Source organism: Protopterus annectens, chromosome 9.part0 (assembly GCF_019279795.1).
Source record: "Protopterus annectens isolate FY-2018-M chromosome 9.part0, PAN1.0, whole genome shotgun sequence".
Classification (NCBI taxonomy): Eukaryota; Metazoa; Chordata; order Ceratodontiformes; family Protopteridae; genus Protopterus; species Protopterus annectens.
In genome coordinates this window covers 1,076,363,804-1,076,391,135 of record NC_056743.1, presented here as the reverse complement: position 1 = coordinate 1,076,391,135, position 27,332 = coordinate 1,076,363,804, and the positions used below count along the sequence as shown (strand labels likewise).

The 27,332-nt window shown below is 42.2% G+C and overlaps 1 protein-coding gene across 4 annotated transcripts in view; it reads left to right on the top strand.

The window, feature by feature from the left end:
- The window catches only part of AAAS (aladin WD repeat nucleoporin), a 1,251,774-nt gene that overhangs the window by 484,745 nt on the left and 739,697 nt on the right, over positions 1-27,332 (top strand). For all 4 annotated transcript variants that reach the window (XM_044083905.1, XM_044083907.1, XM_044083908.1 and 1 more), the window contains exons 6-7: positions 9,119-9,165; positions 26,658-26,756. In XM_044083905.1, coding sequence (XP_043939840.1) covers positions 9,119-9,165; positions 26,658-26,756 — 146 coding nt within the window. The remainder of the gene's footprint in view (positions 1-9,118; positions 9,166-26,657; positions 26,757-27,332) is intronic.

The following is a 27,332-nucleotide window of genomic DNA, read 5'->3' as shown; positions in this document are numbered from 1 at the left end:
AAGCAGCAGAGTAATGTTTTTAACATTTAAGTTACTACCAGAAAGCAATTGTTCCATGGATAAATGTCCTTTTTGTTACAGTTTCAAAAATTTCATTGTCAGTTTCATATGTTAAATCTCAAAAAAGTCTATGTCCCAGTATACATAAAAGCAAATTTCTTGAGCTTTAAAATGCAAAACAGTTACCAAATTGTCTCATACATAATATCTGTCTATTGCAGTGTAGGTTTTTGTTGTTATTCTCACACTTGGTCTTCCAACAGTTTTTTGCTGCTCTCCTTTTTTGCATGCTTCTAGCTGTGTATGCTTTGGTTACTGCATTATCTGTTGCCAAAAAACAGACACCTCAGTTTGTTGCTGCTGTCCTCTTTTACTTTCTGTCACTGCTACATAAGATTTAAGTGCTGCCTTCCCTGCTGCCACATCACCTGGTTCCATCTCAACATAACTTTTTTTGGAAGTGTTGAGGATGATGATCTACCATCTCACCTCATGAAACAGCAGAACTGTCACCTGGATCATCCTGCTTGATTATTTTTAACAGAACATTTGCAGGTCCTTGACGCCAGTTCTGTTATCTGCACCACTGCAACAGACTCTCTTACTTCTTTCTCCATTCAGACTGGAATGCTGCTCATTTGTATCATCCACTACACAGGAATCTTTGTTTACACACTCATGCTCCATATGAAACAAATTTTAATCCAAATTCTCTTTTTCCACCTCCAAACTCTCTTAAGCTATTCTCGCCTCCTCCATGTTGCTGCTGCCCTTAGGCCTACTCCTTGCTACTGTAGGAGCCCTCCAGTGCCATCTAGCAGCTCCAAAGACTAGGGTAAGTTCCTAAATGCCCTGGATAAATTTCCTCTAGTACTATAAAATACCACCTCAGTTCTCACCTGAAAAGAGGCCACTAGCCTAGTTGGACAAGCCCAGTCAATAAAGGAGAAATAAATAAAACAAAACCACTCCCCCAGCATACAACATAGAGTACTCCACTTCAAAGTGAAAATGTTTTCAGGGACCATGGAACATGGACTGATAATTTTCTCCCCTTTGATTGTCCTTTGTCAACAGTAATCAAAAAAGTCCTTCAACCTAGCAAAGCTATAGCTAATCAAATGTCATCCAGATTTAAAGAGGTCATTGTTTCATTATATTCCGCATTGATTAGGCCAATTGGATACAACACTCCCTTCTGGACATACCTCACTTAGGCATATCAAGTGACTAGAAAGTTCCTAGATGTTCCTGACTAAGAAGATCACTGTCTTAAAAACCTTGAACTATGGAAAGAACTGGAAGCACTGTGTCTACAGTTTAGATGACTTTGCTTTGTCTTTGCCTGATGAACAGAAGTCTTATATGAATGAAATTGTCTAGTGTGACTCGTTTTTTTGAAATATGCTTTGAGGAGTGCCTTGGAAGGTGTAGACATTATTTCTGGAAATGCAGCCACTTCTGTTGTATTGAGAAGGTTTGCTTTGCTATGTTACCAGAATTTTTCTGAGTCTTTCAAATTTATATTTTGAACATTCCTTTAAATTCTGAATTTGGTCCTACTGCTACCCAGATTCTTAAACAATTGAGTGATAGAGATAAATTAATGCATAGAGTTTGTAGAAAGTCTAATTTTTCTCAGGTTCTCCCCTAACAAGGTGTCGGGCTTTAAAGGGGAGAACAAACAGAAATCCCAACCTAACAGGAATCATGGTACCAAGGGGAAATGGCAGTAGAATACTGAATATTAAGTCGTCCATCTCACCTTCATTCTTGCTGTTTGGGTTCGGAGCCGATCCTCGGCGCCAACTCGGCCATCTTCTATAGCTCGAGAGCTGTTTACTGGCTTGAGGCTACCCCTGCCCAGTGTCAGCTACCCAGATCTCATTTGCCGCTTCAGCTGCGAGGTTGCTTCCTTATTGGCTCAGGCTTAGTATATTTTTTTCTATTAATATACTGTTGTTTATTCTTGAAAGTTTGTCAAGTATTTGTCTATTTTTTGTCTAGATAATATTTTATTCCTTATTGCTTTCTTGTGTATTTTAGCTTTGTTGGCCGTCGCTCCATAACTCGCAGGCCTTCTGCTCCCTTGAACTTGTTTAAATTAGAGAGCCCCCCCCAGGATAGCCATTTAAATTAGAGGCTTTCCTTCTGTTCCTTAACTGTTAAAAAAAAAAAAAAAAAAAAAAGTCTATTTGTTTCTTGTTTTTTTTTTTTTTCTTTGTTTGTTTGTTTTTGTTTTTTTTGTAGTATAGTCTTTATTATTGTTGTTGTTACTATAATTTCTAAAGATACCAAAGTATCTGGCTTCAAAAGCTGTGACTCATGCTGTCAGAAAAATGTCTCTGACAGATGGGCACACTAGTTGTGTATATTGTTTGGGCGCTGTTCACCTGCAGGACTCCTGTTCTACATGTCACTCTTTTAGTCCAAGGGTCCTGCAGGAGGGCAAAAACAAATTAATCCTTCGGGGATTATTGAAGCCTCAAGATTCTCTGGCTAAAAGTACTCAGCCAGCGAAATCCCCTAAGTCTGTCAAGCCGTCGGCTCCACCTTCGGAGCCGACTCCTTCACTTGACCAACCAAGACCACTCCTCTGTTGGCTCCATCTGCTATTTCGGAGCCATCTCGGAGCCATAAGAGACTGAGGTCTCCGTCCTTGGAGTCCATCCACTTGGCACATCAGTCATCTTTGTTACAGAGTGAACATAGCCATCATTCTTCCCACTCCTCTCAATCCTCTAGATTATCGGATCATGATGTGGAGAGAGTAGCAAGTAGGTTGCTTAAGTCACAGGCACTGGCAAAAATTCTGTCCAGCCCACCTCAACAGTTATTGGCTCCAACCGCCTCTATTTCTGTTCCTCCTCCGACTACATTTACCTCGGAGTCCACTAAACACAGCTTTACCGGTCCGGTAACCACCACCAAAGTAGAACACAGCTCACAATGAGGTATAATTCCAAACTCAAATTTATTTTTACTAATTTACATTTACCTCGGAGCCGGAGACCATGGATCCGCAGGTAGTAGGACCGTCGGCGCCGATCATCTCTACTTCGGATCCGACGTCTGCTCCGATTACCTCGATTATACCTTCTATCGAGGGATCTGGGCGCCAAGGCTCTCTCGTCGGCTCCGAGGGGGGAGTGGCATCAGACCCTTGTCCGACCCCATTTTCCCCCTCGGAGCTTCGGCGCAGGTGAGCTCTGCTCCAACATCGGCCTCGGAGCCATCACCCTCGACACGGAGAAAGACTCCTGTTTCTTTGGAGCCGGAGCTTTCTCTGCCTAGAGGTCGGGATGCCTTCGAGGTCATGCGGAGTGTGCTGTCCCCTGAAACAGCTCTATTGCCATCTCCATCAGCTCCTCCCCCTGTGGTGTCTGTTCCAACCTCTACTCCTCCTCCAGACCCCAAGCGTAGGGAACCTTTGCCCCAGGACACCCCATTGGGTGATCCCTCTTCTTTTGAAGCCTCCTCTGATCATTCAGAGTCTCCCTGGAAGAAGTGCAAGAGGAAGCACATAGACTCCCCTGAGTCTGTCACTTCAGATACAGACATGGATGAATCGGAAGGGTTCCCAAGGTCTCCCTCTGAAGATGTTTCCTTTTTGGACATCCTTGAAATGCTTAGACAGAGGAGGGACCGGACTTCCCTAGCCCCTACCGAGGACGAGTTTGTATACCTGGACGCATTCATTTCCCGACCTTCCACCTCCTGTGTATCTCCTCCTTTCGATCCACTCATGTCTGTAGTGGCTCGAAAGGCTTGGTCAGCTCCAGATTCTGTGGAACCTACTCAGAGGAGACAAAACAAATTTATTACACCCCCCCCCAGGACAAGCAATTCCCCTACAAAGGTGTGCCCATTGATGCCATGGTGGTAGCAGCAGCCACCAAGAAAGAGTTAGCAGAAACCTCTTCATCTGTTCATCCTCCGAACAAAGAGCCTCGGACGATGAACAGATATGAAAAGCGAATGTTTGCTTCAGTGACCTTTTCAATGAGGTCCGTGAATTATCTATGCCATTTTACACGTCTTCAAAGGGATCTCTTGAAAGAGCTTGGAGATGCCCTTCAAGATCCTACAGCTGAGGGAGCACCAGCCAAAGTAGATTCTCAGCTTGCAACTCTTAATTCCATAGTCAACTCCTCCATGAGACTGATTTCCTATGCAGCCGATGGAGCGAGCAGAGCCGCAGGGACAGGTGTGGCTCTCAGGAGACATGCTTGGATGTGTCAGTTTGCTGAACCCTTTTGAGCGTCCTTCACCAATACTCCCTTTGATGGCTAATTTCTCTTTGGGCCTCAGGTGAAAGACACGTTGACTAGGTGTGAGCAGGAAGGCAAGACTCTCTCTGCCATGGGAGTCCATTTTTCCACTCCTTCCAGACCTTATCCTAAGGGTCAGAAGAGCGGAAAGATGTGGTTCCGAAAATCCCAGGGACCCTTGCCTGACACACGTGGTGATTTTTCCCCCAGGGGCAGAGGGGGAAACAACAATAACAGACGCCGCCCTCATGCCAGAGGGGGGACCACAAAACCAGGGTGACAGAAAACCCTTCTCTGCCAAACCCTTCCAACATCCCTGAAGGGTTGCCTGACTGCTCACCTCTGGAGGCAGTCGGGGAAAGACTTTTGCTGTACCCAAAAGCCTGGCAAAATATAACAAGAGACAGATGGGTACTATCCATCATATCCGGAGGTTACAAAATTCCCTTCCATCAACCCCCCATAGAATCAAAAAAGCCCATCCCAGATGTCCCACCCAATCTAAGGGATCAAGCAGTCACAGAAGTTTCAAGACTGCTAGAAAAAAGAGCCATTCAAGAAGTCCCCGCAGACCAACTAGGATCCGGAACTTACTCAAGATTCTTTTTAGTACCAAAAAAGACAGGGGACTGGAGACCAATACTGGATCTCAGCAGATTGAACAAATCTGTACAAAAAGAAAAGTTCCGGATGGTGACACTGCAGTCCATTTCCCTTTTCTGGGTCAGGACAATTGAATGTGCTTGAAAGATCTTCAGGACGCGTACTACCATATCAAGATGGACAGACGCTCCAGGAGATTTCTTTGCTTCCGGGTAGGGGCCAGTCATTACCAGCTCAGAGCTCTGCCCATTGGTCTCACCTCAGCCCCCAGGGTGTTCACCAAGTGTATGGCAGTAGTCACAGCTCACTTGAGGCGTCAAGGACTCCAGGTGTTTCCCTATCTAGACGACTGGCTCTTACTACTGCTACCACCAGGCGTCAACTCTTAGGGGCACGGGATTATACAGTCACATCATGCACTCAACTATGCATTACAGTAAATTTCGAAAAATCTGCCTTGTTGCCCTGTCAGTCTATCACATACATAGGAGCAGAATTAAACACAAAAGAAATGTTTGCAAGATTACCACAGGAAAGAGTTTCCACTATTCGTCAACAAGTGTTTATTCTAATGCAGAGCAAAAGGGTTCAAGTCAGACATGTCCTCCAAGCTCTAGGCTCCATTGCAGCTGCCATTCTTCTTGTCCCATTAGCACGTTTCCACATGAGAATCCTTCAGTGGCTTCTTTTCACGCAGTGGTCTTTCCAGGAACTACCCATGTCTCACATGATCCTGATCACAGAAACATGCAAAAGGCACCTTTCTTGGTGGATGGTCTCCCCACTAGTAATTCAGGGCAGACCTTTTATAGAACCCCCTCCGGTAGCCACAGTGACCACGGACGCCTCCTTGATAGGGTGGGGGGGGCATTATCTAGGCAGGACAGTCCAAGGCACTTGGCAACTTCGCAAGTACCATCTGCATATCAATGTCCTAGAAATGAGAGCGGTTCTCCTAGTGTTGCAAGTCCTTCAAGACTGTCTTCCTTCCAGGACCATTGCAATCCAAACGGACAACATGTCAGTGGTGTGGTACATCAACAAACAGGGCGGGACCAGGTCTTACCCCTTGTGTCGAGAAGCACACAGACTGTGGCAATAGGCGATTTCCTCCCAACATTTTCAGATAGCAATGCACATCCTTGGGAAATCCAACGTTATAGCGGACAGGCTCAGCAGAGCTATCCTCATGCCTCATGAGTGGTCTCTGAATCAGGAAGTTGCGGATTTTATCTTCCGACCTATTTGCCACTCCTCTCAACAACAAATGCATCAGCTACTTCTCCCTACTTCCTCTTCCAGGTCATATACCCAGAGATGCTCTAGTCCACGACTGGACTCGGGGACTCCTTTTCCCCTAATTCCAAGACTCATACAGAAAGCAAAATCGTTGGGTTGCAAAATGATCTTCATTGCCCCATATTGGCCTCGACAAATATGGTTCCCATTCTTACACCTCCACTTTCTGGATCAACTGTGGATTCTGGACCCAGTTCCATATCTTCTGATTCATCAATCAGGCGGGTTGTACCAATCCCTTCAAACTCTCCAGCTCACAGCTTGGTTACTCCACTTCCAACCTTAGCCAGGCTTTCCAATATCTCCCCAGCTGTCTGTGATATTATTGTTTCCTCACATAAGTCTACTACGAGGAAAACTTATGCTAGTAAATGGAAACGGTTTTCTTACTGGGCAGAATCTAGAAATTTGGATCCTTTCTCTGCCCCAGTCCATGAAATTCTTGAATTTCTAGCACAGCTTTTTCAGCCTGGTGCGGCTTCCACTACCATTAGAGTACAACTAGCTGCCATTTCTAATTTTCATATCGGTATGTTTAATTGTAGCATAATGTCTCATTAGCACTACAAGACCTTTATGAAAGGAACATCTCTTCTTAGACCCCCAGTTAGAGATCCTCCCCCTCCTTGGGATCTCAATTTAGTTTTAGCCTCCTTAATTTTGCCTCCCTTTGAACCAGCAGCATCATGCTCTTTAAAATTTCTTTCTTGGAAGACACTTTTTCTGGTTGCTATCACTTCAGTGTCTCAGAACTTCAAGCACTATGTGTTCGTCCTCCTTACCTGGTGGTTCACAAGGACAGCGTTTCTCTGAGGACCAATCCATCCTTTATTCCTAAAGTCTGCTCAGAGAACAATTTAAATCAATCCATAGTTCTCCCAGTTTTCTTTCCTAATCACAGCAACAAGGCAGAATACAAGCTCCACCAATTGGATGTACACAGACAATTGTGTTTTGACCTCCATAGAACTAAGGAAGTAAGAAAGTCAGACCAGTTATTTCTTTCTTATGCTTTCAACAAACAAGGCCTTACAGTTTCTAAAGTGACCTTATCCAGATGGTTATCTGATACTATTGCCTTTATTTATCAGTTACGAAATAAAGAGCTTCCAGCTAAACCAAAAAGTCATTCCACTGGAGTATTAGCCACCTCTGTAGCTTTTCAGTCTAGGTTGCCCATAGACTCAATCTGTGCAGCTGCCAATTGGGCAAACCCCCACACTTTTATCTCTCATTACAAGGTAGATATGGTCTCCTGGAGCAGAGTTTCCGTTGGCTCTACTGTTCTGAAGAGTTTGTTCCAATGAGCCACCCGGGATTTTAGGTGCTAGGGATGCTGTCCCAACCAGCAAGAATGAAGGCGAGATGGACAACTTAACATAAAGAAGTTATGTATCTACCATAACGTTCCATGTTAGTTGTCTTCATCTCGCCTTCCTTCTTGCGTCCCTCCGTCCGTCCCCCTCCCTAGAGGATTGTGAGGAGTTCCCTTTTGTTTTCACTGGCTGCGCATCTTTTATTACTTCACATGCCAGGTAATTTATACCTTTTTCCTTGTTTAGGTGTTTTAGGAACTGGTTACTCTACTTATGTCTAGTGTGCGCTATCACAAACGAGATCTGGGTAGCTGACGCTGGGCATGCTGGGATAAGGGGTAGCCTCGAGCCAGTAAACAGCTCTCGAGCTATAGAAGATGGCTGAGTCGGAGCCGAGGATCGGCTCCTAACCCAAACAGCAAGAAGGAAGGCGAGATGAAGACAACTAACATGGAACGTTATGGTAGGTACATAACTTCTTTTTCATTGACAGAACTAAGTCCTTCAAAAAAGCTGAACAGTGGTTTATTTCCTGTTCTGGAGCTAATAAGAGTCAACATGTCTCTAATCAAACTAAAGTGAGAGGAGGTAATTTTGATCTGTGGAAAGCAGCTACTGCTGTGGGTTGGCAGTGCAGATGGAGAACCCAAATGCTACTGAGGCAGTGTGAAATTCAAACATCTGCTGTTATAGGAGGAAGATAAGACTTGTGTAATTGTACTTTGTCATCATGCCCTATCATTTCTTTGTAAATAGATGTGGAAGAAGTGGAAGCAGTGGTAGATGTTATTTTCTTGGCTCAAAGTTCTCTGTAGATTGGGATTGCAGCCACATTAAAAGACTGTTGCTCCTTGAAAGGTAAACTAAGGCAACTATAGATAAGATTTTAAAGAGCAAAGATATGATGTTGCCAACAGAGGTCTGTGCAAAAGCTGTGGTTTTCGCAGTAATAACATAAAGCTGAGAGTTGGACTACAAGTAACGGTGTGCATCAGAAAACTGATGCTTTTGAACCGTGGTGTATGAGAAAACTTTTGAGATTTCTGTAGAATGCAAGAAGATCGGGTTAGACAAGACTTAAGGAAATAAATCCAGAATGTTCACTGCAAGGTCTGTTAGTAAAACTAAAATTCAGATTCTTTGGCCACAGAACACAAAGATGGCATTCACTAGGGAATACACTAATGCTAGAAGGACCAAAGGTGAAATCAGGAGGGGTCTGCCGGGGCCAATGTGGATAAACATTACTGAAATGATAAGCATGAATTTGCAAGAACTTAAAGAAGCAGTAGTTGATAGTGTGTGCTCTTTGATGTGGATTGTTTGAAACTAAATAAAATGTATTCTTGTATGTATTTTACTATCATTTTATATTTAGTGTGTGTTAACTGCACTAATTTTGTAAATATGTGTTGTTAAAACTCCAAAAATGATTAGAGTTTTAGAGGAAAAAATTCATCCCAATATTAGAACTCTCCCTGTTATGTCAGCTTCTCCCTGGTGAGATAGTAACAGTGCTTTGTGTGATGCTTGCCCATCTTAGACTTGAGAACAATTGGTAAGAGATGACATTTGTAAACTGCACTGAGATACCTCATACTTTTGCTTTTTCCCCCTGCTATTTTGTAGCTGAGCAGTGAAGACATGTTGGCAGAATTTTCACAGGCTACAGACTGGTAAGTTTCTTTGACATCAGACCAACATGTTTTTATTTTGCTTTATTAGACTGCTGGCACTGGGGTAATGCTATAAAGCAAGAATTATAAGGATAGATTTCCATCTTTGCTTCTTCCTGCTATTTGTGATTTATTTTTTTCTTGATTGTAAATTATGTAGCTGAATGGATACCTCAAAAGCAAGAGTGCACCATTTTAGGGAGACCAGATGCTGCTGGTGAAAAGAGAGAATGTGATCGTTCCAGCACCTCCCTGGTCATGAGGGCAGAATTCAGTATAAAGCCCAAGAAACAAAAAGTAAGGTCTGACATGAGATTTGTATAAGAATTTTGGGGATCAGTCAGTGGACCTTCTACTCTTCTTGACAAAAAAAAAAAAAGCTTATACCCAGATTCCTTAGTCACATTTCCACATTTAACTTTTTAATATAAATAGCTATATACGTAGAGAAGCTAATTATTACTTTATCCTTTGTTTTTCACCTGTTGTATCTCACTTTGAGAGCAAGAATTGCATCATTTAGTGTAAATGTACTAAAAACTTAACTTTCTAGCTGGGTTTTTTTGTTTTAATTTCACCAGAAGTGCCTACATTTGTGCTTTTGCTGATGTAGATGTCAAGTCAGGCACAGTTGTGCTCACATATTCACATCTGACATTGTCTGAAGCCTTCTTAATTTTTTTCTGACCTCTGAAGCTTTGAGTATTTTCCTCCAGGCATTGCTTTTATTCACCTTTTAACAACTACCTTCTTCTCCGCTTTTTCTTTTTCTTCCTTTTTTTTTTAATGGATAACTCAGATTTTCCACTACCTGCATTAGCCAAGTTTATTGAATAGATTACTGATCAAGATAGGTTCTTTGTATTCCTAGCTTTCAAATAAATGTGTGTGGAAAACAGTCGCAACTTAAAGATTCTCACACAATTTGTCTGATATGTTTCAGATTTCAGTAAACTGAAGTGTTTTGAACTTTGTGTGAAAAGTTCAGGGTGCTAGTAGGAGTTAACAAAAAGCAAAGTAGCTGCCAATTACACAAAGCTGCATACAGTTACTTTCATTGCCAACATACTAGCTGTGACAGCTAGAAACATTCAACTTCTTTGCTGGCTGCCTTCAAAAAGGGTGTACTACTTCTAACCTTTGCTCACAGTTCACCATTTTAAACACTCCATGAAACAGACTGCACACCACAAACCATTGCTTCTCAGTAATGGCTCTACAGTCCTGGGAAGCTCTGCCAACACAAAAAAAGAAATCTTACCCTTCTAGAAATTCAGAAACCAACTCATAATTGCATATGGAGGCAAACTTGGTGCAAATAAAACACGGCATAAAATAAATTCTATAACTAACTGTTCCTCACAACAGTTTCTTCCACCATCTCTTCCAATGACCGCTAATTTATCCTTTACACAAGTAAGTCTCACTCACACTTTTTTTTTCCAAACCCTGCCTCAATTTTTCAAGCAATCTCTTATTCTTTTCTTATATATTTTGTAGATACAATGTTTCAGGCACATGTGACAGTACTACCATTGAAATTTAATATCTAGTCACTATTTTCTCATAAGTACTCATTTTCAAGTATGTGTACTTCTAAATGCCTATCCATTTGTTGCACTTCTCTTGATATCTACTTTGTACTCACTAAATTGTATTGCTGCTCATTTTTCCTCTTGTATGTCCAGGGCAAACTTGAAAATGGTCCAGACTAATCCATGTTCTACCCCAGTTGGCACATGAAAAACAGTCAGTCAATAAATCAGTCAGTCATTTGAAATCTCCCTTTTAAAAGAAATGTCAAGGACATGTGATATAAGTAAGCAGAAGGATGAGGTACAGTTGCGGTTAAAAGGAGAGTAGTAGAGCAAAAAAATATATATATTCTACCACATTTACTGATGAGGTACGGTTGCAGTTGATAGAAGAGTAGTAGAGCAAAAAAAAAAAAAAGATTCTACCACATTTATTGGTGACCTCTGAAAATGTGTGGGGGGAAAAGAGAAAATGACAATTACACCCTTATCAGCAATTGTAATATGCTGAATCAATTTTTGTTCTTGAAAACATTTTTTGTAGATATTACATCTACCAGGAAAATCTATGAATTACACATCATCATGTGTTCACAGCTTTATGTTGCTTTTATGCGTATAAGGTTTCATTAAAGATAAACACTGCATTTTCCCCAAAGAATTATTTGGGAGACAAAAACCCAAGAATGCAAAAGGACTGGGACAAAATCCAGAAGTATAAGTTTAAATAATTAAGAACAGATGTCCACCAAGGTTGCATATACAAACGTTAACACCGGAATGGAGATGGCAGCAGTAGTTCCTTCTACCTCCAAGGGTTTGCAGTCTTTTAATTCAGTTTTTTACCCCAAGCTCTACCAATTCAGCAAGAAGGGAGAAAGGGACGATCATGCAGCAGGAAGTGGATTGTGAGGAAAGGCTCGGACAATCCAACAATGCGAACTGGGCCAGAAAAAACAATTCGCAAGCAGGTGACTTTATTTTTAACTTGTCTTCATTTGCTTTGACTGATGAACAAACTGCTGTATTGAACAGAGGTTTATCTTATGTTCCAGCCGCTAAGGCTGATTTAACTGAAACTTTACTGGACTTGAAACTTTTTGCAAGGAACGCTATGCTTAATGTGGTTTTTCCTAGTAAAACTCCAGTATATAATTGTTTTAAGAAACCCAGTGTTTTTACACCTGATTTTTATTAATTTGTGTGAGGATGATTTCAGAGGTTGTATTTATGCCAATCAGAGTGGTGCTAATTATTATAATTTGAGTTTTAAGGAGTTTGAAGCCCTTAATCAATTGATTAGAGCTCAACATTTAACCATAAGACCAGCTGACAAAGGAGGTGGGATAGTTGTGCTTGATAAATGCATGTATCTTGGCAAAATGTTTAGTATGCTTGGAGATGTTGATATTTATATGAGGTTACAAAGGTCTCAAGTCACAGGTATTATTAATAGGGTCAACTTTTACCTGTATGATCTTTTGATGACTGATTTGATAGACTACAGTTTATACACGTATTTTGTGGTAGAACATCTGAGAAAACTTGTAATTTATGGACTGCCGAAAGTACATGAGTACTATTCACCCCCCTTTTCGACCTATTATGTCTGGTAGAGGATGGCTGACAGAGCCATTATCAATCTATGTGGAATAACAGTTAAGATCAGTTCTAGATATCATAGACACCGTACTGAGAGACACTGAGCAGTTCTTGAATAATCTATATACCTGGTCAAAAGATATTGATGGCTTTGATGATATGTTATTTGTAACACTTGATATTCACTATTTACTGGGATTCCAAATGAACAAGGGGTATAGACAGTGTTAGGTTGCTTCTTACATCTGATAGTGGTTACTCTAACTTAAAAGTTGCTCTGATATATGCTGTATTAGAATTGATACTTAAAAATAATGTTTTTATGTTCGAGACAGAGTATTTTTTTTGCAAAAAGTAGGAGTTGCAATGGGCACGGCATGTGCTAACACATATGCTAATATTGTGCTAGCACATTGGGAGAAGCAACTAGTTTTTAAGGAAGAACGTTTCAGGACACGTAAAGTTTTCCAAGCGTTTTATTGTTGACATATTTTTGTTTAGCAGAGGTCTACTGATTTGTTGATAGAATTTGTAAATTACTTACAGAATACTACGTCTTTTTTGAAGTCTACTATGCATCATTCTGATAGTAGTGTAGTTTTTTGGATGTTTCGGTCAACAAGAATATGCTTGATGATTTGTCTGCGAGTATGTTTAAAAAACATGTAAAAAGAATAACATTCTGCACAAAACAAGCATGCATCCTCGGCACATTCCTAGAAATGTGTTGAAGAATCCGGTACTAAGGTTTATGAGGCTATACACCAAAGCAGCTCAATTGGAAAAGGCCTTAGATATTCTTAGGATTGAGTTTTTGGATAGAGGTTATAGAATAGGAGACATAGAACGAGCTATAGAGGAAGCCAGAGGTGATAGGAGTTCTAAGACCAAACCCTATTTTTCTGAAAATACAACACAACCATTGAATAGTAATGAGTTATGTGTCACTCAAAATATTAATAGGGTTACTTTAACCTTTTCCAGTAATGTTAATGTAGTATGTAATATCATTAAAAAGAACTGGCCCATACTTATGACAGATCCTTGTTTAAGTAAAGTATTAGGTCCCTCTCCCAAGTTTGCTTTTAAGAATTATAAAACACTGAAACAACATCAGTGTTATAGGCAGACACCTTCTAGAAGGGTATATTCAGACTGTTGAGGTACCTGTGCATGTAGTGCATGTAAGTATATCTGGACTGTTGCATCTATTACTCACTCTAGATCATCTAGGAAGATTGAATTTCATTTTTATGCAGACTGTACTGATAAGAATATAGTCTATTTGGCCAAGTGTGTTCAGTGTGACGGCTTCTATGTTGGCAAGACCAACCGTACCCTTAAGGAAAGAATACTTGAACATACAAACGATATTCAAAATAAGAAACCCAGTAATGCATTAGCAAAGCATGTGGGTGAAAATAGAGATACCCATCACTTTAGGTTCTTGGCACTGAGTAAAGTTGATTGTGGTCTACGAGAAGGGGCTGTTATAAATTAAACTGAATTTGTTGAGCTATGCTGGATTTTAGACCTGAGAGCCAATTTGCACCCAGGGTTTAATAATTCTGTGTCGTTAAAATCAGCACTTAAGAAAAGGGGCTTGCATCACTGATCATGTGATTTGGTTTCAGTTATTGATTGGTTGATATGTTTTATTTAAATGTTATGTCATTGTCATTTTGTATTATGGTTTGAAGAAGTGGGTCTACCACGAAAGCACTTACCAGTTTTTACTTTGATAATTAAATTGGATTTTACACTCAGCCTTAGCGGACGTCTGTTCTTACTTATTATTTGGGAGAATGTAGAATCAGTATATTTAGCTTCCTGTCTACTTTCCAAAACAGGAAAAGAATGGAGAGACTTCCTGTACTTGTACGGATTACTCAGGTCATACTGGGACAAAAAAAAAAAAAACATCTGCACATAAAACAGGTCAGTTATTTGTGTCTTTTGGCAAGTATAGCACACACAATGGTAAGCACACTTTGTCCGAATAGCTTAGCTGGAAGACTGAACAGAGAATAATCTTTAGTAATTACTTCCTTCCAGTAGGCATCACTTTGGACATAGGATGTTTTTATTTCAAAATTAAGTCCATCTGGAGGAGCAATTTTACACTGTATGCTAATCAGAACTTGTAGTCAGTATTGTTACTGAATAGCAGAGTTTGAGATTGTATCTGTTAAACGTATGCAAGGCAAAGTCAGTATAGGTTTCTATTGTAGTCTAAAACTGAATCAGAGGAGAGGAACTGGTAAACTTCCGGATGGAATTTTTTAGAATGTGCTTTAGGTAAAAAGTGTTTCAACAAGAGACCTAATGTCCCTCTTAATTAGTTAATCACCTAAAGAAGTTGAGCAAAAAAAATCTAAACCCTTTGTTGCAGCATGAGTATGAGAAACATGTAAAATTCAAAGTGATAATATGCAATGTATTTGATGTAATAATAACTTGCCCATATGTGGAAGTAATAGATGTGATGTTGTCATATCTCGCCTTCATTCTGTACTGGCTGGGTTCGGAACCAATCCTCTGTTCCGACTCGGCCTTATACATATGTTCGAGGTCTTCCACAAGCTCATGGCTGATATGATGCTCTAAGAAACTCCCCATATCTCGTTTGCTGCTAAAACAAGATCAAGTGCTTCATACTGGATCTGGCTAAGTGAAATATTTTTGATTGTTTATTCTTCTGAATATTACTATTCTTTTTTCTCCGTTTGGAGTTAACTAGTTAATTAGCTTTTTAGCAGTTTTGATTGCTCACTGCCTTTGTTTCTTAATTGTTGGCCCTTGTTTTTTCTCAAGACCTTTTCCTACTCTATCCTGGCTTTTCCCTTAGCGTGTGTATTTCAAATAATTATTGACAAGCTCATTTTTAGAGAGCTGTTTAAAATTTAGGTGTTATATCTTTAATTAAGCTAGATAATTTAACTTAGAGGGCTGCTTGGCTCGTTTAAATTAGAGGGCTTTTGTCCTTAGTGTGTGTGTGTTTGACATAATTCCTGTTAAGCTTGTTTGTTAGAGCTATTTTATTTTAGTTGATTTTGTCTTTAATTAAGCTAGCTCATTTAAGTTAGAGGGCTGCTTGGCCCGTTTAACTTAGAGGGCTTCTCCTTTAGTGTGTTTTAATATATATGTGTATCTATAGTGTGTTTCATGTATATTATATTATTTTTATAAGTGAATGTGTAAACCACAATGCTTATGTAAATGTCTTGTGTATAGTATGTTAGCAATTGTTCTGGAGTTTTTCTCCCCAGGCCTCCCCTGAGAACGGACAGTTCTGTCCAGTCGGACTTCCCCGGTAAACAAATGTAAAATAAAATAAAAAAAAAATATATATATATATAGAGAGAGAGAGAGAGAGAGAGGAAGCTTCTTATGTAGTAGTTATAGTGTTGGATTTTCTGCTAGTTTATTGTAGACTGTAAAATGTCCAAACAGTCAAAAGATACTAAACCCTCGGGGTTTAAGAAATGCTCAAAATGCAGTCATAAAATGTCCGTGACTGATCGGCATACTATGTGCATGTACTGCCTTGGAGCAATACACCAAGAATCCTGTGCCATTTGCTGATGTTCTTCGTGTTTCACTGTTGCAGTCATCACTTTTGGGTTATCTGCTTGCAGTAGCCTTCAGTAGGCCTGATTAACAAAGTCTTGGGTCCTGCGTCGGTCGCTGTCCCTTCTTCCATGACGTCAGGTCATTAGGGGTATAAAACATGCAGCCGACGCCATTACATCAGTCTTTCTTGCCGTGCAGTGCCCAAAACAGAAGCAGTTCGCAAGTACCGGTCGGCCGACTCCTGAAATTTTTGTTTTCGAGTTTCAGAACTGAAGTCTCCAACTAAAGCTAAGTACCCCATTGGGGAAACTTTTTCTTGCTCCTTACCAATGTCAGTAAAAGTTAATAATTGCATTACTTGTGGAAAGCAAATACCTCATAAAGATTTTCATTCGTACTGTATTCCTTGTCTAGGCCCTGACCACAACATACCGTGCTGTCAGTTTTGTGCTTTATTTAATCAGCGCTCTATCCATCGTTGGTATATTTTCGCCTCAAAATATTTCGGTTCTCAGTTTAGTTATCCAGAAATGTCGTTGGTTAGCCGTTCGACTACTGGGATTCTGAAAAAATGCAAGGATAAAGACAGAGACAGACCGTCAAGGTCCAAAACTGCCGACGACGCTTCTCCTAAGCCAGTCACCAGTTCGCCTGTACTCAGTGAGGAGCTTTCGCAGCCCCTGATACCCGCTACTTCTGATTCGCAGGCCTCTACTGAGACCCATTCAGAGTCCGATATGCCGCGAGATGCTTCAACTATGGAATCTGTGGAAGTCTCTACCTTGGATGGGTCCAGAGCCACTGTGCAGGCACTGGCTTCTGAGGGTGTATTCAGGCCTACGGACTTGCATATTAAACCAACGCCTCCTTCTTCTTTTAGGCCTAAATCTCGAACCATGCCTAAAAAAACAATGCCCAGGCCACTTGCTTAGGCCTCCATGCCTAAAAAACAAATGATAAGAATGGCTGAAGATCTTATAACTCTAATCAGGGGAAGCCAGCCTCCCCCTTCTGAGAGACCTAGGACTGAAGTTGTTTATGAATCTTCTGACCAGGATTCTGATTTTTCTGATTCTTCTGATGATCTGGATTTGCCCTTATCTACTTATGAGGATTCTGATGCAGAGGACTCTATTCCCTCTGCTTCCCCTCCAGAGGATTTTTTTTTTGGTGAAGCCTTACATACTCTAAGGGGGCATTTCCACTGGGAAAGCCAGGAGTTTTCTGATTCAAAAAAGAGGCTTAGGGATTTCTTACTCCTGCCTCAGCATAGGCCTTTAGCTATTCCTCCAATACTAGACATTGTTGATGATGCTTTTTCGGAATCTAGTTTGGCCCCTGATTCCTTGCCTCCTGCTCCCAGGAAACCAGATAGATATTACAGGGTTCCTGATTCACACAAGTTCCTTTTTAAAAATTCTATTGCAGATCCAGAGACTACTTCACAGGGACCCAAGGGCATTAAGGCTTCTACTGCTAAAACTCCTCCCCTTTCTGATAGAGACTCCAGGGCGCTGGATAGATGGGGTAAGAAGGTTTGCACTTCTGCAGCCTTGGCCATTAGGGCTTTAAACTGCCAGTTTTTCAACAACATGTTATTGGATTGCTTAAATAGAAAATTATGATGATTCCTGACTGTGCGGAAAATAAAGAATTACAGGATTTAATGCATTCTGCTGAACAGGTTGGAAAGCATACTTTGCAATGTGGATTTGATTCTTTAGAGGCCTCTTGCAGGGCTGCTGTTACTGGTTCTGTGCTCAGAAGGCATGCTTGGCTTAATGAACGATCTTTACCTGATCATGTTAAAGGTAAATTGTTGGATGCTCCCTTAAATCAGGACCGCCTGTTTGTCAACAAGGCTGAGGAAGTTCTTAAAAAGATGGAAGATAAAGCTAAATCTATGCAAACTGTTGAAGATTTCTTACAAGTTCAGCCTCCTAGATTTAGTAGGCACTGGCCCTCTAAGAATTGGTTCTTTCCAGCCTCTTCAAGGTCTTCTCAAGCCAAACCCAGACATAGCAGAAACCCCAGTTTTCAGTCCCAGGGGACACATAAGACTGAGCAGTGGGGAGTTTCCACACCCAAATCAGGGAGTAGTAAGACTCCCCCCTATGGAAAACCGTCTCAATGACTTGCTTCTAAAACTTCCAAGCACTTCCCAACTGAATGCTCCTTTAGGCGGAAAGATTGGTCTGCAGGCCAAAAACTGGGAACTCATTGCTCAGGACAAATGGGTTTTAAATATAGTGTCCCAATGATACAGATTTCACTTCCACACCTTACCAACACCAAGCAGGTGGCCAGATCTACCCCCATATCAGTGGGCAGAGGCTTAAAATCAAGTACTCTCTCTCTTGAGCATGGGGGCTATTCATTTGGTACCAGAAGAGGAAAAGGGACAAGGGTTTTATTTGAGACTTTTCCTGGTACCCAGAAAAGGCAATACATGGCATCCTATCCTGGACCTTTCTACTCTAAACATGGTGATTCCAAAATTCAAGATGCTGACTCTTCACCAGCTGCTTTCTATGCTAGGCAAAGATGCATGGTTGGCAACACTAGACTTAAAAGAAGCATACCTGCACATCCCTATCAGGGAATCTTGCAGAAAATACCTACGCTTCAAAGCAGGCTACATGCACTATCAGTTCTCTGTACAGCCCTTTGGCTTATCTACTGCTCCCAGGGTATTCACAAAGTGCCTAGCTCCAGTCTTTGCATTCTGCAGGCAAAGAAATATTCAAATATACCCGTATCTGGATGATTGTCTAATTCAGGCAGAAAGCCAGGACATACTTTTTAATCATCTGGCCTTTGTTCAAAGGGTACTGACTTGTCTGGGGTACACCATAAATGAAAAGAAATCAAAACTGGTACCCTGTCAACAAATTATATTCCTGGGAGCAAGCTTGAATACAGCTTCTCAGGTGGCTTTCCTCACGCCAGAGAAACGGATTCATTTGACAACCTACTTCAAACAATTGGCCACAAAAACCCATTTATCTTCAAGGCAAATACTGCAAGCCTTGGAGTTCATGGCCTCCTGCATTCTTCTAATTCCATATACAAGGCTGCATATGAGGAAACTGCATTGGTATCTCAAAAGCCTATAGTGTCAACATTCACAGGATCTAGAGGCAATGATTACTATCATACTTTGTTTACGCCTAGAGTTCCTTTGGTGGGCAGAGGCCTGCCACCAAAACAGGGGACTACCATTCACACTACCCCCTGCTGCCCAAACCTTAACAGACGTATCAGACTATGCATGGGGGGCCCACCTAGCAGGGAAGTGCATTCAGGGCAAATGGAACCCAAGTCAAATGCACCTGCATATCAATCAAAAAGAAATGTTAGATGTACAGAATGCTCTGACAGCCTTCAAGGACCACATTCTTTCAGGACAATTAATGATAAAGACGGACAACACCACTGTTATGTGATACATAAACAAGCCGGGGGGGGGGATACATTCTTACCCCTCTGCAGACTAGCCATGGCATTGTGGAACACAGCCCTGAGATGTCAGGTACATTTACAAGCTCAATTCCTGCCAGGAAAACTAAATACACTGGCAGACGAACTAAGCAGAAACCTCATGGACCCACACGAGTGGAAACTGGAACCAAGGATTTTCAACATGTTGACAAGCAAATGGGGGAGCCCAGATATAGACCTGTTTGCCTCCCCCTAAAACTATCAGTTGGACAAATTCTGCACAAGGACTCCCCACAAACAAACTTGGAAAGTGGATGCTCTGTCCTTCAGCTGAAAAACCTATCAGTTTATGCCTTCCTCCTCTGCCTCTGCTCTCCAAAGTACTACTAAAGATCAAACAAGACAAACCAAGGACGATTTTGATTGCAGACTGGCCACGCCAACACTGATACTCCCTCTTGCATAGTGTGTCACTGTGGGCCCCATGGCACCTGCCTCAAACTCCTACTCTATTGTCTCAGCAGGAGAACCAAATTCTGCATCTTCAACTTCAAACACTGATTCCAGCAGCCTGGCTAATTACATAATTTCTCCTTTACCATCCCTCAGTAAACCAGTGATGGATATCATTTCAGAGGCAAGGAGGCCTAGTACCAGAAAGTCTTATGCTGAAAAATGGAAAAAATTCTGTGCCTGGAACCAGTCTCAAGGGATGAGCACAACAGTGCCCAATTTACCTCAGATCTTACAATACTTAACTGAGATGCTTCATAAGGGCCTGTCTTTCTCCTCCATCAAAATTCACGCCTCAGCCATCTCAGCTCAGTATAACACAGAACCACCCCTCTTCTCTCATCCACTGCTTAAGCAGTTCCTCAGAGGGGCCAAAAATCTACGACCACCCAGGAGAGCTCCAACTCCAGCCTGGGACCTTAACTTTGTATTGGAAAAGCTCACCCTTCCTCCTTTCGAGCCAGCTGCCACTGTGGACTTAAAATTCCTTTCTTGGAAAACAGCTTTCCTTTTAGCAATCACTTTAGCAAGAAAGGTATCTGAATTACAGGCCCTCATGCCTTTCATCATCTTTCATGCGACAGGGTGTCCCTCATGCCCAAGGTGGTATCCAGTGTGGCCCTTAATCAGTCCATACTTTTGCCAACCTTCTTTCCTAATCCACAGAACAAAGGAGAACAGATTCTGCACACCTTAGACGTTCACAGATAACGTAGATTCTACTTGGACAAAACTAAACCTCAAAGGAAATCTGATCAACTGCTGGTGGCATTTGCTGCAGGGGCAGAGGGGAAGGCTATTTCAAAGCAAACTATTTCCAAATGGATAGGCCATTGCATTATTTTTTGCTACAAACACCATGGAAAACCTATCCCACAGAGGATCAGACCCCACTCTACCAGGGCTGCATCTACATCTACAGCCTTTCTCAGAAGCGTCCCTACCAGGGACATTTTAGAAGCTGCTACTTGGAGTTCTGTACATACTTTCATCATCAAGCATTACCATCTGCCAATTTTCTCTAAATCCAGAGCTGGTTTTGCCACTGCAGTCTTGCAGGGCCTTTTAGCTGGCCCTAATTCTATTTAAATTCCTCCTCCCATCCTTAGCTTTGGGAATCTATCCAAATGTGATGACTGCAACAGTGAAACACGAAGAACATAGTACAGTTGTGTACACTTACCATAAATGTAGATGTTTGAGTGTATTCACTGTTGCAGTCCTGGTTACCCTCCCTCCAGCCCCCTTCTTTTTCTTTTTTTGGATATACCTCTTCTTTCCTTTACTATCTTCAAAAGCTTTTTGGTGTATTTGCTTTTTTGTTGGAGGTATAACCTTGTATATTTATAGATTTAATTGCTTTCCATTAAGGGGGCACCTGACATCTGGGGCAAGAAAAACTGATGTAATGGCATCGGCTTCATGTTTTATACCCCTGACGACCTGACGTCATGGAAGAAGGGACAGCAAATGATGCAGGACCCAAGACTTTGTTAATCAGGCCGACTCAGGGCTACTGCAAGCAGATAACCCAAAAGTGATGACTGCAACAGTGAATACACTCAAACATCTACATTTATGGTAAGTGTACACAACTGTGCTTTCTTTTAGCCACAGGTCCTTCTTGAAAGGAAAAACAAATTGATCCTCGGGATTGTCGAATACCCCCTTTGCAGAGGCTGCAGGAGAAGGTAAAAGGGTTTTTCGAAACCAAGCTCTTCCCCTTCTTCAAAATCTAAAGAATCCAGCAAAAGGTCTTCTTCTTCATCAGAGGCTCAGTCTGAGCCCACAAAAAAATTACTGAAAATTACTTTGTCAGAAGCAAAGCCTGTCGGGCCTGAAAGGCCTTCCACCTCGGCTCCTTCAATGTCAGAACTGTTGGTGTTTTAAGATTGGAGCAGGTCCCCAGAACTGGAACCGTTTTTTCCAGTGCTGAGATCTCCAGTTCTATAAACTTCAAGATCTCCTGCCCCCTCCACTCGATCCTCCAGGTACCTTTCTGATAATGATGTGGATTGCTTGGTGAGGAGACTTTTGCGGATACCGGCGCTTGACAAACTTTTGTCTGAGCCAACCCAGAGGTTTTTGAAACCGACTAAGCCTACCCTGTCACCATCAATTCCTCCTCCGATCCAATTCAGGACTTCGGAGCAGGAATGTCTGGAGCTGGTTGTAGTGGAACCGTCTGAACAGAGACATATTCCAGGATCTTTGGCCCCGACTACTGCTTCGATGTCCTCTGTTCCGTCTGAACCCGAGAAGTCTAGGAGCCAACGCACTCCGGTCGGGTCCGGGGAGGACAGTCGGATCAGCCATTTGTGGGATCCGAACCTGCCACTCGAGGCTTTGGCACGGGTGAGCTTGGCTCCTACATCAGCCTCGGAGCCAACCCCATTGGTTCTCGAGATGCCTTCCAATTCTTTGGAGCCGGAAGCTTCATTGGATCAGGGGCGGGGGGCTTTCAAGGTGATGAGGAGAGTGGTGTCCCCACAAGCAGCTTCACTCTCAGGTCCAGTCATTCCTTCCCCTAAGGCACCAGTGTCTGTCTCACATCACTGCATCCACATGGATGCCGAGACCCTAGGCTTCAGGATACCCCATTGGGTGAACCCCTCTTTTCTGAAACCTCTCCAGAATACCCTTCTGAAGAGGTCCCTCATAAGAGACTATGTAAGAGGAAGCATGTAGACTCCCCAGAGGATTCCATCACATCTGGCACAGACCTTGATGAGTAAGAAGGGTCCCCATGGTCACCCTCTGAGGAGGTCTCTTTTGCAGACATCCTAGAAATACTTAAGCAGAAAGGTGGCTGGATGGCCATCATCTCTTCCATCCTCGAACAAAGAATTTTGTACGATGGACAGATACGGAATGTGCACCTTTTCTTCAGCGACCTTTGCACTCAGGTCCCTGAATTATCTCATCCATTTTACCAGATTGCATAGAGATCTCCTGAAGGAGCTAGGAAATGCTCTCCAGGGTTCAGTAGCTCAGGAGGTTAACGGAAAAAGTTTCTTCCCCGCCCTCCACCTTGAATTCAGTGGTAAACTCCTCCATGAGACTCATTTAATATGCAGCGGATGGAGTGAGTAAGGCAGTGGGTTCAGGAATTTCCCTAAGAAGACATTCCTGTATACATCTGTGTGACTTTGCGGAGCCCTTCAAATCTTCTTTTGTTAACACCCCCTTCGATGGCTCATCCTTGTTCGGGCCTAAAGTCAAAGACGCACTAACCAGGTGTGAACAAGAAGGAAAAACTCTCTCTGCAGTAGGTGTCCGTTTTTTCCTACCTTCTAGATCTTATCCAAAAGGTCAAAAGGGAGGAAAAATGTGTTTTTGAAAATCCCAGAGAGTTTTTCAGGACACACGTGGTGATACTTCCCCCAGGGGAAGAGGGGGAAGCAGTAATGGAAGACAACGGCCATGTGGCAGAGGGGGTTCGCAAAATCAGGGCGACAGGGAATCTTTCCTTGGCGATCCCTTCCACCATTCCTTAATGGAGGCCCACCTGTCCGTCTCTGGAGGCAGTCATGGGTCACTTATCTTGGTACCCAGAAGCCTGGCTAAAAATAACAAAAGACAAATGTGCACAAAGCATTGTGTCCAGAGGTTACGCCATACCCTTTTCTTTCCCTGTCACAAATATAAAAAACATCCAGGATGTTTCACCCAGTCAAGGGGAACAGGCAAAACTAGAAATACAAAAGTTGCTAGACAAAAGAGTCATCCAAACAATCCTCGCAGACCAAATAGGATCCAGAACTTACTTAAGGTTCTTTTTAGTTACAAAGAAAACGGGCTGGAGACCCATCCTGGATCTCAGCAAATTAAACAAATCAGTAAGAAAGTCAAATTTCCGGATGGTAACACTGCAGTCAGTACTCTCTTTTCTGGGACAAGACGATTGGATGTGCTCTATAGACCTCCAGGATGCGTACTACCACATAACAATGGACAGGTGATCCAGGAGTCATTTGTGGCTTTGGCTGGGAGCCAGTCACTACCAGTTTTGTGCTCTGCCCTTTGATCTCACTACAGCCCCCAGAGTGTTCACCAAATGTATGGCAGTAGTCATGGCTCACCTGAGACGCCTAGGATTCCGAGTGTTTCCGTAAATAGATGACTGGCTCCTAACCGCCACCACCAAGCATCTACTAATAAAAGCGAGGGATACCACACTAAAGCTCTGCTCTCATCTAGGGATCACAATAAATTACAAAAATTCTGCCTTATTGCCATCTCAGTGTATCTTTTATAGGAGCACACTTGGATACTACAAAAATGATGGCAAAGCATCCCCCAGAAAGAGTACAAAAAAAAAAAAAGAAACCTACTTTTTAAGAGGAAGGCTCAAGTAAGGACAGTCCTGAAAGTATTGGGAATGATGGCGTTACTGGCACGGCTCCACATGAGGATTCTGCAGTGGCTGCTGTTCACTCAGTGGTCCATGCAGGAACTACCCATGTCCCACCAAATTATTATAACGGAATCTTGCAAGAAGGACCTTTGTTGGTGGCTTCACTCCACTCATGTGACATTAGGTCGATCTTTTGTTCTTCCACAGCATTTAGCCACAGTGACCATGGATGCTTCCCAGATAGGGTGGGGGGGATTACCTGGGAAGAACAGTCCAAGGCACTTGGCAGGATCACAAGACACGGTGCTTTTAGCATTGCAAGCATTCCAAGACTCTCTTCCACTAGGAGCTATTGTAATAACAACAGACAACATGTCGGTTATGTGGTACATAAACAAGGAGGAACCAGGTCTTACCCCCTTTTTCGGGAGGCCCTGAGGGTATGGCAGTGGGTGACTTCCTCCCAACACTTTGATAGCAATGCACATCCCAAGGAAATCCAGCGTGATAGGGGACAAACTCAGCAGAATGATTCTGGTGCCTCACGAGTGGTCCCTGAAACAAGAGATAGGGGAAATGATTTTCTGCAAATGAGGCCAGCCTTGCTGCGATCTTTTTGCAGATCTTTTGCCACATCCATGAATGCCAAATGCAGCAGCCATCTTGCCCTAATCCCCCCTCCAGGGGAATCACCAAGGGATGCACTTATACACAATTGGCCCTTGAGTCTCCTCTACTCCTTCCCTTCCCGTTGATACCCAGAGTTCTTCAGAAAGCCAGCTACTTGGGAAGGACCTTGATACTTGTCACCCCTTACTGGCCTTGTCAAATCTGGTCCCCCTTCCTGTGGCTTTATCTTCAGGAGGAGCCTTGGATTCTGGACCCATTTATGACTCTTCTGACCCATCCATCGGGACAGCTCCATCCATCTCTTCAAACCCTCAAATTGACAGCCTGGCTGCTCCGATTCCAAATGTAGTCAGGCTGCCTGACCTTTCACCTTCAGTGCAGCATATCCTGATTTCTTCTCATAAAGCTTCTACGAGAAAATTATATGTCAACAAATGGAAAAGATTTTCCTCCTGGGCCTTGGAAAGTCATATTAACCCTTTCTCTGCACCTATATCTTCTATACTGAAGTTCTTAGCAAAGCTATTTTATGAAGAAGTAGCTGCAGCTACTATTCGAGTTCAGTTAGCAGCCATCTCTAATTTCAATTTAATGGAATAGGGCCAAATGTTCTGTCCCACAGACTTTGCAAAGTCTTCTTGAGGGGTACCATTCTACTAGGACTGCCCATTAAACCACCTCTACCCCCATGGAACCTCAATTTTGTATTATCCCATATGATCCTTCCCCCCTTTAAGCCTGCATCATCCTGTGACCCAAAGTGCTTAACCTAGAAGACTATTTTCTTAGTAGCTATAACTTCAGCTAGGAGAGTTTCTGAGTTACAAGCACTGTCTATCAACCCCCCATATATGCTATTCCACAAGGACAGAGTCTCACTTTTTGCAAATCTGTCATTTTTACCAAAAGTATGCTCAGAATCAAACTTGAACCAATCCATAGACTTTTTTTCCCCTAAGTATGGCAATAAGGCAGGAGTATATGTTACACCAACTAGATGTTCATAGGCAATTACATTTTCATTTGCACAGAAAGAAGGACTTTAGGAAGACTGACCAATTATTTGTCTCCTTCTCAGACCACAAAAAAGGTGCTCCAATTGCTAGACCACTCTTTTCAGATGGTTGTCAGATTGCATTACATTCACCTACAAATCCCAGAACAACAACTTCCCGACAAAGTAAAAACTTATTCTAACAGAGCTATGTCTACCTCTTCTGCCTTTCGGGCAAAACTGCCAATCGATACCATCTGTGCAGCAGCAACATGGGCAAGACCTCATACCTTTGTCACTCATTACAAAATTGATTTGGTCTCCAGGGACAAGGCCTCCTTTAGATCCACTGTTCTGAAGAATATTCTCCCTTGAGCCACCTAAGAAAGATGGTACTACGAATGCTGTCCCAATCTGCTAAGAATGAAGGCGAGATAGGACAACATCACATAAAGAAGTTATGTACTCACATAACGTTCCATGTGTGTTGTCCCTCTCCCCTTCATTCTTACATCTCACCCTCTTTTCCCTAGCCTTTTTCTCCTGGAGGACCGAGAGGATTTATTTAGTGTCTAATTTTCTCTGACCCACTTCTTGGCTTGTAAACTTGTAAAACTTTTAAATGTATATATTAGTAAACCAGTAAGCAAGATCTGAGGAATTCCCTAGAGCATCATGAGATAAGGTATAAGCCACGAGCTACTTGAAGACCTCGAGCTTTTGTAAACGACTGAGTTGGAACTGAGGATCGGTTCTGAATCCAACCTGCTAAGAATGAAGGCGAGAAGGGCAACACACATGGAATGTTATGGTGAGTACATAATTTCTTTTTTTCATCTATTTCTAGGGCCAGATGCCCTTTGAGAGCTTTTGCTTGGCATCCTCACACAAGCAAGTTTGCTGTGGCATTGCTGGATGACTCCATTAAAGTCTACAATGCAAAGAGGTAAGTCACTTTGCTATATTGTCTAGCAGAAAGAGCTTTGTGGTGAACCTGTGGGACCGTGCAACATGACAGCAGAGTGGAACATTATGATTGTTAACTTGTAAGACTGACAGCAAGTTAGTATTTTGTCATAGACCAGTACTTATAACTCCTGTAAAAACAAACTTTTTTCAAACTTATAGGCACTCTACCTAGAGTCATGCAGTCCTACTTTCTGTACAGTCTACCGAACTGTACAGCTTTCTTAATATCTGGACTCACAGTTCTTCTGCCTTTCAAGAGTCTTTTTTGTATGGAAATGTTTTTTTTCATTTCTTTTTTTTTGTTTGTTTGTTGATGAAGTCTAGATATAGTTTTCAAAATTAAACTTCACTTTATTTTCATCATTTTCTACTAATATACATTCCTCTGATTTGCCACTCTAGTGTCCTCTTTGACTTCCACACACCCCTGATAGGTTGATTGCCTTTTAAGTCCCTCTCTGGTTTGTGACCAACATATCCTCCCTTACAGTTGTACAGTTCTTCTCTGGGTTGATGTAATGCATGTTTTTGCATTTATTTCTCTGCTGCGTCT